Genomic DNA, 15,694 nt, shown 5'->3' with positions numbered 1-15,694 from the left:
CCCACAGCAGGACTCTTGTACCTGCTGACATGAAAGTGCATCCCTTAAATATAACTTCACCGCGATGTGTGCAAGGAGGAAACGGCGGCCGCATTGAAGCTCGTCAGAGCGAATGAAGACGTTCGGAATAATTAGGGGCAACAACTGAATCATTTGGACATCAGAGCAGAGAACATGTTCGGCATAAATCAAACAGCATTTCCAGAAGGACCTCCCACCAACTGTGAAGCATGGACGTGGGCGCGTCACGGTTTGGGTGTCATGTGACAGAAGCCACATTGAACTTTAACGTTTACCAGAGGCTACTTCAGAAAAATGTGAGAGTATTTGGTGGTATGAAAAATGACCCAGACGTTTAAGTAAATCTACCAAGAACTAGCTGGAAATAGAGAAATGGATGGATGTCAGAGACTGATAGACGGAAGCCACTTCAACCTAAGCAGGTATCACTATCCTTACTTTTTTCTCAGCTAACAAAAACATTTTTGCTGATATATCTACTTTAATAAGTAAAAAAAAAAACAATGCCAATTTTTGGTATCAACACTTAAGTCCCCTTGTGTGTGATATATGAGAACATTTCTTTTTTAAAGAACTATTTTAATGGGAAACGCCCCCCCAGAAATCAGCGCCAACGTCTACCGTGGGACCCTTCCAAAGAGATGCACGGAGGAAAAACCTTGGGAGTTTAGTTTGACAGAGTTGGAATGACCCATTTTATTGTGGGCAGTTGAAATACATGGGTATAAATACCAACAAAAAGGAAGATAATGGTTGACTTCTGTACATTACATTCTAACAAAGAAGTGATGGTCTCGCAGTCTACCCCTTGTACACGTCAGACCCTTCAGCCGTGACCGCCCGCCCGCCCGCCGCCGAGTACGATTATATTACCCCCATTCATCTGTGTTAAGACAGTTAATATAAAATATAAAGCAACTCATGACTAAGTTTAATCGGTTAACACTTTAAATCACACCTCTATCTATGTCTACTTAATTTTAATACAGCCATACAATACAAGTATACACGGTTATTTTGTGGCTAGAGAAAAGTACAACCAAAGACGGTGTGGAAATGCAAACATACAGTCAATTTTTAAAGACCCCCGAGGTGGATTGAGGTCGAGGGTGCCTCTCTGTGTCACACGTGTGGCGTTATGATGCAGGAAAAACAACGGTGGAGAAAAAATAAAACGTTTTTTTACTAAACACAGCCTGAGACGAGTGTACAATATGCACACTTGGGAGGGAAATGAAAGGAACGCGACAAAATAACAGTACTAATATATACCGCTGTCTCTCTGACCTCTCGGGTAAAAATAAATCTCTGACGTTTGTCCTTGGGTTCCATCTTCTGGTAGCAAAGTGCCAATAGAGTAACAGATGGCCGGGTCTTCACTGTGTTGTCTCATCCAACATGACGGCAGGGGAAAAACGGGGGCATTGGAGAGGAAAAATAAAAACAACTAAATTTCAGTGTTTTATGTCTTTTAAGCTGTCAGACCGTTTCTTTTTTTTTCTTCTTTTTTTTTAAGAAATCAACAAGTCTCAAGGTTTTTCCCCATCACGTCTTCAAAGGAGGTTGTTTTCCGCCTTTTCGTGGCCTCCCCCCCCGATGCTGACAAGCGGGTTCTCATTGGTTGTTTTTGGCTTTCGCGTGTGTGAGAATGTGAGACTTCAGGTTGGTGGACTGGGCGAATTTCTTATTGCAGCCGTCGAACGGGCACACGTAGGGCCGGTCGCCAGTGTGGATCCTCACGTGTGTACGCAGGTTGAAGTCCAGAGAAAACCTCTTCCCGCAGCCTTCAAAGGTACACTGGAGGAAAAAAAAATCAAATAACCATAACATTCCCTCATTAATCTCTTGTTTTATCTGTTTTTTTTTCTAATAACTGTAAACGTCAATGTATTACGTTGGGAATTGATGTGATAGACCAACACAAAGAGCATAATTGTAGACAGATTCATATATGGGGTACATCCCCCTGATAATGGAAGATGGTAGTGGAAGCATCATGCTGTGGGAATGTCTCTCTTTAGTAGCAACAGGGAAACTGGTCTACAATGGTTTAGATGAAAGCATATTTATGTGCAAGTGTGGCCTAGTCAAAGCCCAGGCCACACTTTAAAGGAGAATCAGTGGCGAGACTTCTCTGCGGGGAAGCACAGTGGTGACAGTATAATGCCATGGGAAGAGTTTTCATCGGGGGGACAGGGAGGCGGGTCACAAATGATGGGAAATGGATGGAGCTTAATAAGGGGAAAGTCTAGAAATCCAGAAAACCATCCGAGATGATTCTGGGTCTGAGATCAGAAAGTTATCATTGTTCCAATTTATCACATCCAAATAAAGCCAGCTTTCATAAAGGAGGACTAGAGGCTGAGATGAAGTGGGAACAGACTTAAATCAAAGCTCCCTCACTAGAGTGGCCCGGTTAAAAGTTTAAAAAACACAAACGCGTGCCGCACTTTTCAGAATTTTAGTTGTGAAAAAGCCATCACTTTCCCTCCATTTCACTATCCTCCCATGTGTTAATTTACGAAATAAAATGCCAATAAAAAAACGCTCTTAGTTCAAACCAGGAACTGGAGAGCATTTATGGCCATATTTTCATGGTATTTATTGAGATAATGATCAAAGTGATAAAAAAAAAAAGCATTTAATGTGATATTGCTGAGTGTGGGCCTGAAACCCATAATTCATTGCCTGGGCCATTTCCGGACACCAGCTGGTATTAAGTAACGCGATTTTACGACTAAACAACACAGATAAACCGCATTTAATCATCTTTTTAAAGAGAATAAAAATTGCTGCTCTTACAAAAAAAGAATAAAAAAACAGTTAAAATCCCAGCGATACTTTGAATTTTTGCGTTTTAAATCCACGATGAGTCTGGAAGTGAGCAAAATGTAAAGAGTGTGTAACGTCCGGCTGCTGATGCCAACCTGAAAGGGCTTCTCCCCCGTGTGGACGAGCTGGTGCCGCTTGAGCTTGGAGCTCTCGACGAACGCCTTGCCGCACTCTGCGCAGACGTGCACGCGGGGCCCGTGGGTATGCAGGTGCTTCCTCATGGCCGAGTTATCCCTGAACATCTTCGTGCAGCCCTGAGGGAGGAAATCAAAAGGGAGGCAAAGCGTAGAGTTGACAAACAAATAACGGCGGCTTCGCTTCGGCGAGGATGTCGATACTTCATTGATGAGCGAGGGGTGGTGGTGGTGTGGGGGGGGTTATGTTTCCTTTCATACAAATGTCAGTGACAAGTGCTCCCAGCATTTTGTAGAGCTTTTGGAAAGAGGCTCTGAAAAGGGTAGAACAACAGATCTATAGCGGGCTGAAGTGGTGATGCTCTGTTAACAGCCTAAACTAAAGAGAGCAGAACGCTCGCAGAGCAAAGAAAACCCTTTACATTAGCAGCTCCACATAAAAGCCCGTTGTAATTGTGCATCAGAGCACTCAAGTGCTATCAATGCTTTTCAACAACCTTCATAAAAAAAAAATAAAAAAAAAAAATGTCCAAGCAACAACGGGCAGCACTGAACCTGTGTGAACAGGTCCGTTGTGACAGGCGCCATCTTTAGACTCACTTTATGAGGACAGGCTATCGTCCGGGGAGCATCGTCTTCTTTCACCTTCCTGGGCTTCATTCTGAAAAGACAGGGGGGGGGGGCAGATGGTTAGAGGTACTTAAAACAAAACGCAGATAAAACCAAGCTGTTGACAAAAGGTTTAAACTAAAGTTTAAGCAGAGATCCATTGGCCAGAGATTGAAACTGGCTGAATTCCCCCCCCATGAATAATAAAATCAGATAAAGGACAGGAATAGACGGTTTGATGTGTAAATGTGAAAGGCGGTGAAAATTTGGACAATGACTGATTTATAAAACTCTAATTCGATTCAAGCAGGCTGGCTGTATTTACACAGAGGACTTTTTATTGCTGGGCCCTTTTTACGGCGACGTGCCTTAATTACTTCCCATAAACCCAGCGGTTCTGTGTTATCCACAGTGGACGAGCTGCTCGGAGCTGACCTGACCTACAGCGTCGCATTAGCAGCAGCCGGCTGCAGCACCGCCAGTCAGTGATTTGTTTTGTCATAAGTACCTTAGAACATTTTCAGCGGAGCCATTTCTCCGTTAAAATATGTTTTTTGTGATTTTCCTTTCAAGCTTGGTCCTGATTTTATCTACTATAAATAATTAGGAAGAAGACACATTTAAGCATGTTATTGTGGCAAACTACAGTTTCACAGCCTCAGACCAGGAAGGTTTTGCCCTGCAGTCTCTGTGAGATTCCTGAGATCTGACAGCAAAACATCTACCTTAAACTACGTGGGTCTCCTTATCAGCACAGGCCCCTGGTTTGGCCGTGTGCTAAAGGGCCATTTCTCTGCTTTTCAGCCACCTGGACTACCTTAAAACAGCCGAGTCAGACCTTTCAGACGTGCATTGGACTTTTTTGCACCAAATCCAGATTCTGCCAATCCGTAGGGCATTTCCCACCTTTATTGTTTTGTTTAAACGGCTGTGTTGAATGTGTTACCTGTCAATTTAACCGGATCCAGATTTGAAGTTGTCTAGATTTAATAAAAAAAAAAAAAAAGAAGCAGAGAAATGTCCCTTTTATTCGAGTTATGATTAAACCAGCACACATGTTTGAGCTCTTAGTAACTCAAAACCAAAACTGATGGATAAAATGTTGAGATGAGAGAAACCAGAAGAGCTTTCTGGGAACCATTTCCCCTACATACCCGGTTCTTGTTTTTTGGTGCATATCCAGTCATGGAGAATAATAATGATAATAATAATGATAATAATAATGATAATAATAATAATAATAATAAAAAGATCCATGCTTTTCCAGACTCTTCAAGACTGTGTAGAAACCCTGTAAACTACAACTAAAGCATAGGCTGAGGCCAAAAATAATGGCACACAAGCTGAAATTGACTAAAATGCAAAATGTCTCCAGAAAATATATGCCAGGTGAGGGTTGGGGCCTTCCAGCGCCATTAAACTCTGCTTTCTGCCTATAATTACAATCAGGCAGAGCGGAGCTAAATGCAACTACTTCAGCCTTTTATGCTTTTCCTGCCTATGACAGCAGCTTTACATGAGGGATTTCTTTAAATGGGTATTTGTTCCAATATATGTGATTGAGCCTATAATCAAAATAGTACTACACAGTCGAAACTCTCATGACTCACGATTAGAACGTTTTAGTTTAGCAGTGGTTGAAATACACGTCACCTTTCTTTTGTAAACGATGCAATTAGATCCCGTCGTCGTTCTCTGTGTAAATATCTTCACGCTTCACTGAAGGTCGCCAGAAAAATGAGAATCTTGCACCGACCCAATAACAATACTCGCTTGTTTTTTCAAAGCTGGCCCTCCTTCGCACAGTTCCCGGACGCTTACCACATGAAAAGTAATGCGCCGTCATAACTCTAGATTAAAACAGCACACGGTCTTCGCCAAAATCAGGCACTTTACCTTATTGGTAATTTTTTATGTACACATTGAAACACGGTCTGCAGTTTTGGGTCCTCTAAGATAAACCGTCTCTCTTATTGTCCACACTGAACACACATAAACACCTTTGGTCTTTTTGTGTGTGAGAATACGGTTTGAATGTTGCTTTTAAATAGGGCTGAACAATTAATCGCATTTTCAATATAATCATGATTTAAAAAAATGCAATTTTTGGCTATGTAACAATTAGGGAATTAGACACGTCCATTAGGTGTTGGTAAAATGTTTAAAGTGGATTTGCTCCACATGGAAGGGAAGAGAGTTGCAGCAGTGAGATAATCTAATTTTATTACTTGTTTTAGAGTTTGTATAATCATACAAAGCATTAAGTTCTGGTCAATCAGTTTAATACATAGACTTGTTTGTTGGTTGGACTTTATGTTCAACAAGGATTGATGTCCAATTAAATTAAAAGCTGTTCTCTTAAATAATATTCTGATCAGTAGAAACATTAAAAGTTCATATTTAAATTAGTCCTTTTTTACAAACATCTTTATTTAGAGGCCATTTTTTTTGCTTGTGGTTAACGCGGAGAAAAGTCAAAATTGCAATTTTGGTTGAAATATATTGTAGGCAGATCGCAATCATTTCTGCACCGAGTTCAGATGCTGTGGGTCTTTTAGGAACTAATCCACATGGCTAGGAAACAAAACACATGATAAATTAAACTGGGAAAAAAAATGCATTAAATCACAATATTAAGGAAAAAAAATCGCAATTAGATTATTTTCCAAAATCGTTCAGCCCTACTTTTAAAATAAAAAAGAACAGCAAAATAATCCCCCATTTCTGTACCACACCACACTGTACGCACCATCGATTTCACTTAAAAGGGGCTTCAGTCCGTGTAACAAAAACGACAGATCAGAATGCATGCAGTGTGTGGAAAAATAAGCCAAACACGTCTGCGTACCGCTGGGAGCCGCTGATGCAGACACACTCACCTGGCGAACTCAGCCAGCTGTTTGGGGTCGGAGAGGTCGATCCCCGGGATGCCACCAGGGGGCAGCTTCTTCCCCGTCATGTACTCGGAGTAGTCCGGGGGAGAGTTGTCCCCGACGATCTGCTCCTCCACCACCGACTCGTGGTCGATGTCTTTATTGTCATCTAGGAACACATTACAGAGACTGAACCGATAACATATTGGTGGAACCCTGGCTACCAGCCTCGGGGGTCTGACAAACATCTGCGGCAGCGCGCAGGCCACCTGTTTATGTTAACAAGCACTTCAGAGGCCGCATTGTTACCGGATAACAGGAAGACAATTAACACTTCCTCACATTTACAGTGATCACTAAACCACAGCTTTATATTGCACAGTAATTTGTCAGATCTTGACCAAATCCCTCCACTCATCAGATGTTATCTCTATGCTTCAAGCCAGGGGGGGCCCAAAGTCCGGGGGCCAGGACTGATTTCGCTAGGCCCTCAGCCCTGACTGCAATTAAGCAATGAGACTGATTATTATTAGTTCAGTTAAATATTGTGTGCCATTTATTTATTTTATATATATATATATATATATATATATATATATATATATATATATATTCTATTGGGCACTGGGACTTTTTCGTCCCATGTGACAAAACGTGCACATTCCCCCTTTAAGCCATTTTAAAAAGGCAGATTTAATTGAAGTACATTCTACCAGGCATAAATAAAAGTCAGCTGGCAAAAGAAAATGACTGCTCAACAGACAAGATCGGGGCATTTTTTTCCCACTAATTATTTGTTTAAGGATATAAACAAAAAGATTGACAACAGACTTTTTGTCTCAACAAGAAAGTAGAGTTCAAAGTGAGGTCCACGTGGACAATAAAACCCTGCATTAATGTAATAAAACCCCATATATATATATATAGCACTCCCTGCTCAAATAAATTTGGTTTTAAATGAACTATTTTAATAATTATCCACTGTTTCTCTGTTAGGAAAATCTCAACATACGTCCAGATTATATTTTAAGTCCGTATTGTTCTAAATAACCCGCTTTTTAGTTGATTTCCTTCCTGTTTCTCTTTTTATGTTGCAACTCGCATGAGTTCATGTGTTAACATTACTCTTCAGCAGCCAGCAGAGAGCACTAACAAAAAAAAAAAAAAAAAAAAAAAAAATAGAGCAGCCGTGTCTGTCACCCAGCAGGCCAGACAGCTCGTTTCACCCAAGTCTCAGAAACAATGAATGGATCGGGTCAAGCCGAGCCCCGGAGGCTCCTCTCCACAAAGCCACTTATTTAGCGGTGAGCGGCCGCTGCCTCACTGCCGCTGTGTCCCTCCGCGCGGCGGAGCTTTCGGGGCTAAACGGCGCTGCTGCACCGCGCCGCGGCCACGCAGAGCTAACGGCTAGATTATATATACCGAATAAAAAGCCCTTCCTCACAAGCAAACCCGTCCGTATAAAAACTCAAACCCCCAATAAACAGCCGCCTGGAGCGACGGCGGCTGGAATGGCGCAGAAAGTGCGCCGCGGCGATGCGGCCTGCAGCTGTGTATGCGACCCAGCTCCCTCCCGACCCGCAGCACGGCCGCCATCTCTGCCCGGCCGCGTCTATCGCCATCTTTTCGGGGCCGCCGCCATACTTACGAGTCTCGGGGAATATGGCGGCGCCCAGCAACACCTTAAAACATGGCCTCCCTTCAAAACAAAAACATTTCCATATGCTGCAAAGGGGTTTTTCGCCGAAAAAGCGGACTAAACGTCGCTTTTCACATCGGCGCGAGCGAGCACTCCAGGAAATAGTCTGGTGCAGCAGGACAACGCCCTGGTAATGAGGCCTCATTGCAACGGAGCTTACAGACACCGTAGGGCTAAAGTTACTTACCCGATGCCCACATTGTAACAGAAAATTCTCCCTCCAGAGTCTTTATTTGCACCTGCTTCTGTTCCCATTTTCTCCCACCAGCCTCGGCGCCGCTTAAATAGCTCTTTTTGCCCGCTTTCTTGCCCCCAGCGCCGCCTGCTCGCTTCACCCGACCCACCGAGCTCTTCCCGGCCACAGTCACTAAAGTCTGCTCGATGTATTCGTCCTCGACCCCGGGAGCCGGCACCGGGATGAGGATCTGATCCTCGAATCCGCCCCCGCCGTCCGTGTGCAGGTCCGAGTCGTCGCCGCCGACCACCTCCTCCCGGGTCTGGACCAGGATAACCTCCTGGTGGTGGTGGATCGAGCTGGGGTCGTCCGTGACCAGCGGCTGCAGCGCAATCATAGGCTGCCCGTCGTCGTCGTCGTCGTCGTCATCCCCGCCGACCACCGTGGTCTCGATAGTCTCCACCGGTATCGTCTCCACTTCTATTTCGTGCAGCTCCACGATCTCGGCAGGCATCTCCGAGCCGTCTGTCTCAATGTACAGCGTATCTCCGGATGCCATGTTGAAATCCGCCAGTTTGGCTGTCTCATTCACGCCGTGTAGTGCTCCTTGTTTTTGAACCTCACATTCACTGTCACACACACCCCCTTGGTCCGCTCTTTCCCTCCGTCTCTTCTCCCTGTTCTTCGATAACAACTCTCCTCACTCCTTTCCACGCCAGTTCTCGTCGCCTCTATGCCTCTGCCATAGCCAATCATCGCGAGATTTCGGTGCGCCGAGTGAGAACGGTTTTGCTGTGGCATGGGGGTTCCAGTGGGGGATTCCAAACCTTGTATGTAGAACATTGGATGTAAAATTTCCACATATATATTTCTTATCTGAAAATAATTTATTGAAGTTGACTAGCTTGGCAAAATATGTTGATAATTTCACTGCTTGTATCATTTACTAAAATAACATTTTTAGTTTTTATTTATATTAACGTTATTAAATATTTCTGATTGCCCAGCATATGTGTATTTTAGTTGTGTTTAAACTTATCCAATATATTATTATATATATGTGGCATGCCAATAAAAAAAATATTTTTTTTTCAAACAGTATAATCCTACTCAAACTTGCAATGCTTTCAAAAACCTGCCATCAATTTCAATTCTGTACTTCAATTGTTAGGAATATGAAAGACCATAATGGCCAAAATAAAATAAAATAAAATAAATACATACGTGTGACAAAATTCAGAAAATCAGTGCTAAATTACAGGAAATGCATCAAAAATTAATTCAAGATATAAGAAAAATGTTCACTTAAATAATGGAATTTATTTAATTTTAGAGTCCTTTATAATTCTTTTTATTATTTTTAAAAATTCTCCCCCCCCTCTCTCTCTCTCTCTCTCTCTCTCTCTATCTATCTATCTATCTATCTATCTATCTATCTATCTATCTATCTATATTTAAATACTATTTATAGTCTTTAAAAACGCTTTTATTTCCTTGATCTGCGCAGTGGTATAATTTAAATTTTCACTGAGGATCGTCAAAGAAACCATAACATCAGATTGGTTTATCTGTACTGCAAGCTAACATCCGACCAATCACCTTTAACTACTAAACTGTTTGCCCCACCCACATGACCCGTTATTTTTAAAGTGTCACAAATGAACAAATAAGTCATTGATGATTTACTCAAATGTATTATAGGATCACAATTTGACATACATACTTTGATACTTTGATAATCATACATTAGATTAAAGATGTCCTTAATACAAACATGTTTTTGGGTTACAAAAACAAGCATTTTGCAATTGTGTCGCAGCACATTATTTATCTATGGGATTAAGTCCTCACAGTCAGTGGATGGGGCTAAGAATGCTATAGTTGAAGGTGATTGGTCTAAAATGTGCACTTTAACCAATCAGATTCTAAGCTCTTGCAGTTTAGCCTTGGGACATTTTTAGTTGTTTCATTGTGCACTGCAACCATGTGGGACAGTGGGACATTTTTAAATAAATGTTGTAATAACTATGGATTTAATATACTTAAAATTTAAATTATTCCCATATTTAATTTTTTAATCATGTATATAGAAAATGACACCTAAATATTTATGAATACATGTTTATTTATTTCTTGTATGCTTATGTATGGGCCTGTGGTTGAGTGGTGTGGTTGATAGGTCACCTTGTCCATTGCTCTATTTACCTCTCCAAAATATACGTACCTAACATAGGTTTTATAGGGCCTATGCTATTGGTTTTATTGCTCAGTTAACACAGCTTAGTTCTGTTAAAACTCCTTAGTGTGGTACTTATAAATGTACAATAACTTGTAACTCATGTTTTCCAGGTAGATACCTTTACAGTTGTAAGTGTAGCATCTTATTAGGGTTGAAAATGAAACATCTGACTAGTTAATGCATGTATAATTTGGGGTTATATTTAAATTGCTATATCCATATAGATATTTGGAACTATTTACTAGCATAATTTCCAGCACATATGATAAGATATTTTAAATGATCTATCTTATTGATAAGGTTATCAGCATGATACTTCAGTGCAACAGCTTTCAACCTTGCACCAGCTGTAATTTTGTGCTCCCTGTTTAATAATAATAATAACAAAAACTCATCTAAATAAAGGATAAAAGAAATCAGACACCCGTATTTATCCAAATCATTGGTCACAGTTTTATTTGAATTCATTTGAAACGCATTGTTTCTTTTTTTTCTTCTTCCTCAAACCAGGAAGCACTTTGTCATAAAAGGGAGACAATAAAATGAACAATATTTCACCATTTCCTTGCAGCCAATAAACATTTTTATTAACAACATGATCACAAATACTCTGGTGTGTTTTTTTTTGTTTGTTTGTTTTTACCTCAGAAGATAGCATTATCAAAAGAAGTTTATTTTATTCTCGGTTTCACGTTGAAACCTATTTTTCTTCTTCTTTGAGTTTCTGCTGTGGTTCCAAATGTACAGGTGTTGGCGAAAAAGGATAAATAACTAAACAAAAAATATTTCAGGTCAGGTGATGACAGCAAAAAATAGGAACTGCTTGTATAGCTCAAAGAAATCTAAATAAGATATAAAATACAAAAAAAAAAAACTTGCACTGATGTGCAATAAAACAATATCATTACTATCATATTAATGTCATAATTTCCTCCAATATTACAAGTGTTTTCTGACATCTTGTTTCAACACACTAACAATCACAATGATAGTAATAATAATGAAAAGCATATTCTTAACGAAACATAAATAACTTCAAAAAAATGCAAAACTAATAAAATAATTTTCATATTTTGCAAGTTTCTTTTGGGTCCAAGGCAGAGGGGAGAGATGGGCAGACAAACAGACAGAGACATGTTAATAAAACAGAGTATCAGTGCGAGAGAGTGGCCCATTCACGTCCTCCTGTAAAAACGAACCAAATGTTACACGGACACGTCTGAGGTGTTAACAGTGACCGAGCCGCGTTGCTTCAACACAACAGCTGAACACGATGAGTAGAAGATGTCACAGTTTGGGCCTCGGTTCCTGACTTCTCCTTCTCCTCCTCCTCCTCCTCGTCTTCAGGGCCTCAGCAGCGGCTACACGGGGCAACGGTTCGAAGAAAGCGATTCAGGCCTCAAAGATTATGTCGTGCTAACTCGACTGAGTTCATTTCTAATGGCTGTGCGGAGAGAAGATGTGAAATAAAAAGTTAGGGTTAAATTGCGGGCAGGTAGGTTCTGGTAAAGACAGATTTTATATATACACACACACACACACATATATATATATATATATATATATATATATATATATATATATATATATATATATATATATATATATATATATATACTGAAATCTGTAAGCGAGCTATCTCTTGTGCATAAGATGCTGATGGCACATAATGTCACCACAAAACCCCACTTCAAAACAAAATGTATATATATGCATATATGCATATATATATATATATATATATATATATATATATATATATATATATAGATATATATATATAGATATAGATATAGATATATAGATATAGATAGATAGATAGATAGATATATAGATATAGATATATCTATATATATATATATATATATAAATAAAACCTTTTCCCTTATAACCTGAGGGCAAAGGCTGATTTGAGATGTGGTGAGACCAAAAGGAACTCAATCTGAAGAAATATTTTGCCGTTCACGCAAAACCTTTTTGTATAAAAGTTTTACATCACCGTCACATTTTCTTTAGGCACTGTATATAGATATAGATATATATATATATATATAAATAAAACCTTTTCCCTTATAACCTGAGGGCAAAGGCTAATTTGAGATGTGGTGAGACCAAAAGGAACTCAATCTGAAGAAATATTTTGCTGTTCACGCAAAATCTTTTTGTATAAAAGTTTTACATCACGTCACATTTTCTTTAGGCACTAAAGAAGTCAACGGTTATTCACACAGAAAACCAGGCCTGTCTGTGGTGCGGCACCAACAATGATTCGTATCAAAACACGTCGCAACAAGGATGGCGACAGAAATCGGAGGAGTCGTTAGCTTCGAGACTCCAGGAAAATCAGCTTTCTCTTCATCCAAACGTTGTTTAAAGAGCTCTCTCCTGCAGGTGTTCTTCACGTCACCACCAAAACACCACTTCAGAAAATTTAAACTATCTATTTTAAGTGCATTGCACGAGTTAGGGAAGAAATACGATACATTTGATATTTCATTTTTTCCTCTTTGTAAGTAACACATCTCCGCATTTATTGGAACCACTAGTAGAGATGTGTTAAAAGCCTTAAAACACATTTATTTTTTATTTCAGTGGGAAAAGGGGGGCTGAGGTCTCACAATTATTGGCAGGACATGGCGACGAGAAAGCATTAACTCACCTTAACCTGCACTCGTCTTGAGTAAGAGCAGTTCTTTTTTAAAGGCTTAAGCTGGAACAGCAACAAACAACGCTGGGTGAGGCTTTAAGTCTGTGACCCTCAATGGGACGATAGTGGAGGAGGTAAAAGCAATCACCGAATCTTGCTTGGAGAACTACATACAATTTTCAGAGTGAAATACTACCTAAACAAAACCACAACTGCTCTTATGGCTTTTAGCACATCTTCACTAAAAAGTGCCAATATAACTGTTTTAAACAATAAATAACCATTATTGTTGAATTGCCCATACTAAATTGTGTTAAAGTTATATATTTATACAGATTACTGAAAAATGTTATACTATTTAATGAGCCATGTCTAAATGAACCCAATTTTCAGTCATCACAAATGCATATATTGAAATTTTTACTGTATCTTGACAGCTCAGCTAAAGTATCCAAAACTTTGCCCAGAATGAAATCTCTTTCATTTTACGGTTAGAAAACAAATGCATTGGTTATACTGCAAATGTTCATAGCAGGTTATTGAATTTTTAATGTTTAGTTTTCTGAGAATCTAGTGCAACCTAGTGGTTACAACTGCACATAACGGGTAGACTGGTGCAAAGGATGCATATTGGAACAACGTGGATGAAGAGAGAGCCCTGTCTTTGAGGTCGAGACGTGAAAAAGAAACGTACCATCGATGATTTCATCCTTCACTTTGTGTAGTTCACGGAAAACCTCATCCAAGATTTCCTGCGGAGGTATAAACAACAAATTCTCTCTAATTACATGAGAAATAGCAGTTTGCAGAAAACAAATGTACACATATCCTAGAATCTGGGTGAGGTGCAGACCACTGGTCGTCATTAAAAGTAGCTGACGGAAAACAGGCCATTGTTATTGTGAGTATACAGCAACGTCGAACAGCATTCTGACCAAACGTTGCATCGTTTCAGTTTTCCCCCCCGTGTGCTGACATGCAGTTTGAGCACAGTGTTTTACCTCACCTGTTTCATCCTATCAAGATCTAACGAGTCTGTGTCGCTGACACTTCCTGCCGTTCGTAACCTGTGCGATTTATAAAAACATCACATTTTCAATAAATCCTTCATTCCACTGCTAAAGCCTCGCGTGAAACGAGTTGCAGGGCTCCCGGCTCTCACCTCGAAACCATCGACCTGTCTGCTGAGTTAGCTCGGTCCCAGGGCTTCTTTGCGGCGTCTGTATGACGAGAACAAAATGACTGGATGAGGAAAAAAAAAGGCGACAGGGATTCTCGGGGGAAATAGCAGAAGCTTGGACTTTGCTGCAGCGGGACCAGTTTCTCCCGTGCATCACACGACTTCACTGCAAAAAGGGATCTAAAAGTAAGTAAAATTTTCTTGAAATTAATGTATTTTTCCTTGATTTAAGCAGGTAAATAAGACTATTTGCCAATGGAGTGAGTATTTTTACCCCTACAATAAGATAATTAGATATCCTGCCCTTGAAATAAGATGATAGAGATGAAATGTTCTTATTTTAAGTGCAAAAATCTTATTCCATTGGCAAATAGTCTTATTTACCTGCTTAAATCATGGAAAAATACATTCTTTCAAGAAAATTTGACTTACTTTTAGTTCCCTTTTCGCATTGTTAGTTTTCCTACCTGCAGAGTTCTGTGCACCCCGAGTGTTGGCTGAGGGAGAGTTTGCATCATCCTGAAGTAATAAACACACAAGTGGGAGAAAAACATGTATGACCCAACAAACATGGTCCTGATTGTGTAACCACCATCAACATCGTCATCGATCTTAACTATTTCAGAACGTCGGTTTTTGGCTCGTACACTTACGTTTTGGCTGTCGTCAGGCTTCTCTGAAGCTGCTTTCCTTCTGGGGGAAAGAAGAAGCCTCAATTAAGAATGACATATTTCACCTAAAAATGAATAAATGTCAGCGTTGTTTGTAAAAATCTAACACAGTAATAAACTGTGAACCCGGAGGAAATAAAGTAACAACGAAAAAAAAATACTTTAATGGTATGGCAAAAGAAAGTTGCCACAACTGGCAAGGTAAAGCGTGTGAAAAACTAAGAATCACCCCATGACTCGATGGTTTACAGCACCATCTTAAGCAGCATTAACTTAATCTAGTCCTGTATCCGTCTCCCACATCATTGTGGAGAAGGCATGGCTTCATTTGACTGAATCTAAAGCTCTCTAAGGTCCTGGCGCATTGTTTCCAACAGGCTGAGGTCTGGACTTTGCACCATTTGCAGCTGTGTTCAGGATCATTGTCCAGCTGAAAGAGCCGGTTTCAGTCAGACTCCAGCCGTCAGAGAAATGGCTTCGCTTTTGACTCTAGAATAGTTTGGTGTATAGAGGTGTTTAGTTCCCTGCAGTGCTGTTGCTGAGCATTATGGTTAAAACAGCTCCACTTTGGCCTCATTTATCCAAAGAACATTGTTTCAGCAGGCTTAGGGTTT

General features: G+C 40.2%; 2 protein-coding genes across 5 annotated transcripts in view; both read right to left on the bottom strand.

Annotated features, from left to right (window-relative positions):
• Nucleotides 1-687: 687 nt before the first annotated feature.
• Nucleotides 688-9,095, bottom strand: yy1b (YY1 transcription factor b). 2 transcript variants are annotated; one of them, XM_012866708.3, is made up of 5 exons: nt 8,356-9,095; nt 6,476-6,638; nt 3,588-3,648; nt 2,949-3,107; nt 688-1,818 (listed from the first exon to the last, which is right to left on the bottom strand). In XM_012866708.3, the coding sequence occupies exons 1-5, from the start codon at nt 8,900-8,902 to the stop codon at nt 1,636-1,638; spliced, it is 1,113 nt and encodes a 370-aa protein (XP_012722162.2). In that variant the 5' UTR covers nt 8,903-9,095; the 3' UTR covers nt 688-1,635. The 2 variants fall into 2 exon arrangements, with proteins under 2 accessions (XP_012722162.2, XP_012722163.2); XM_012866709.3 differs by having other exon boundaries at nt 6,476-6,626; nt 8,356-9,094.
• A 1,916-nt stretch (nt 9,096-11,011) lies between these two features.
• Nucleotides 11,012-15,694, bottom strand: part of evlb (Enah/Vasp-like b) — a 51,054-nt gene continuing 46,371 nt past the window's right edge. For 2 of the 3 annotated variants that reach the window (XM_012866735.3, XM_012866734.3), the window contains exons 8-13: nt 15,063-15,102; nt 14,877-14,928; nt 14,392-14,449; nt 14,236-14,296; nt 13,924-13,981; nt 11,012-12,026 (exon numbers count right to left, since the gene is read on the bottom strand). In XM_012866735.3, coding sequence (XP_012722189.2) covers nt 11,989-12,026; nt 13,924-13,981; nt 14,236-14,296; nt 14,392-14,449; nt 14,877-14,928; nt 15,063-15,102 — 307 coding nt within the window. In that variant the 3' untranslated portion in view covers nt 11,012-11,988. The remainder of the gene's footprint in view (nt 12,027-13,923; nt 13,982-14,235; nt 14,297-14,391; nt 14,450-14,876; nt 14,929-15,062; nt 15,103-15,694) is intronic. The other variant, XM_021318607.2, reaches the window with a different exon arrangement.

This window comes from Fundulus heteroclitus, unplaced genomic scaffold (genome assembly GCF_011125445.2).
Source record: "Fundulus heteroclitus isolate FHET01 unplaced genomic scaffold, MU-UCD_Fhet_4.1 scaffold_76, whole genome shotgun sequence".
NCBI classification, from domain to species: domain Eukaryota; kingdom Metazoa; phylum Chordata; class Actinopteri; order Cyprinodontiformes; family Fundulidae; genus Fundulus; species Fundulus heteroclitus.
This window is presented reverse-complemented; position numbering and strand designations above follow the sequence as displayed.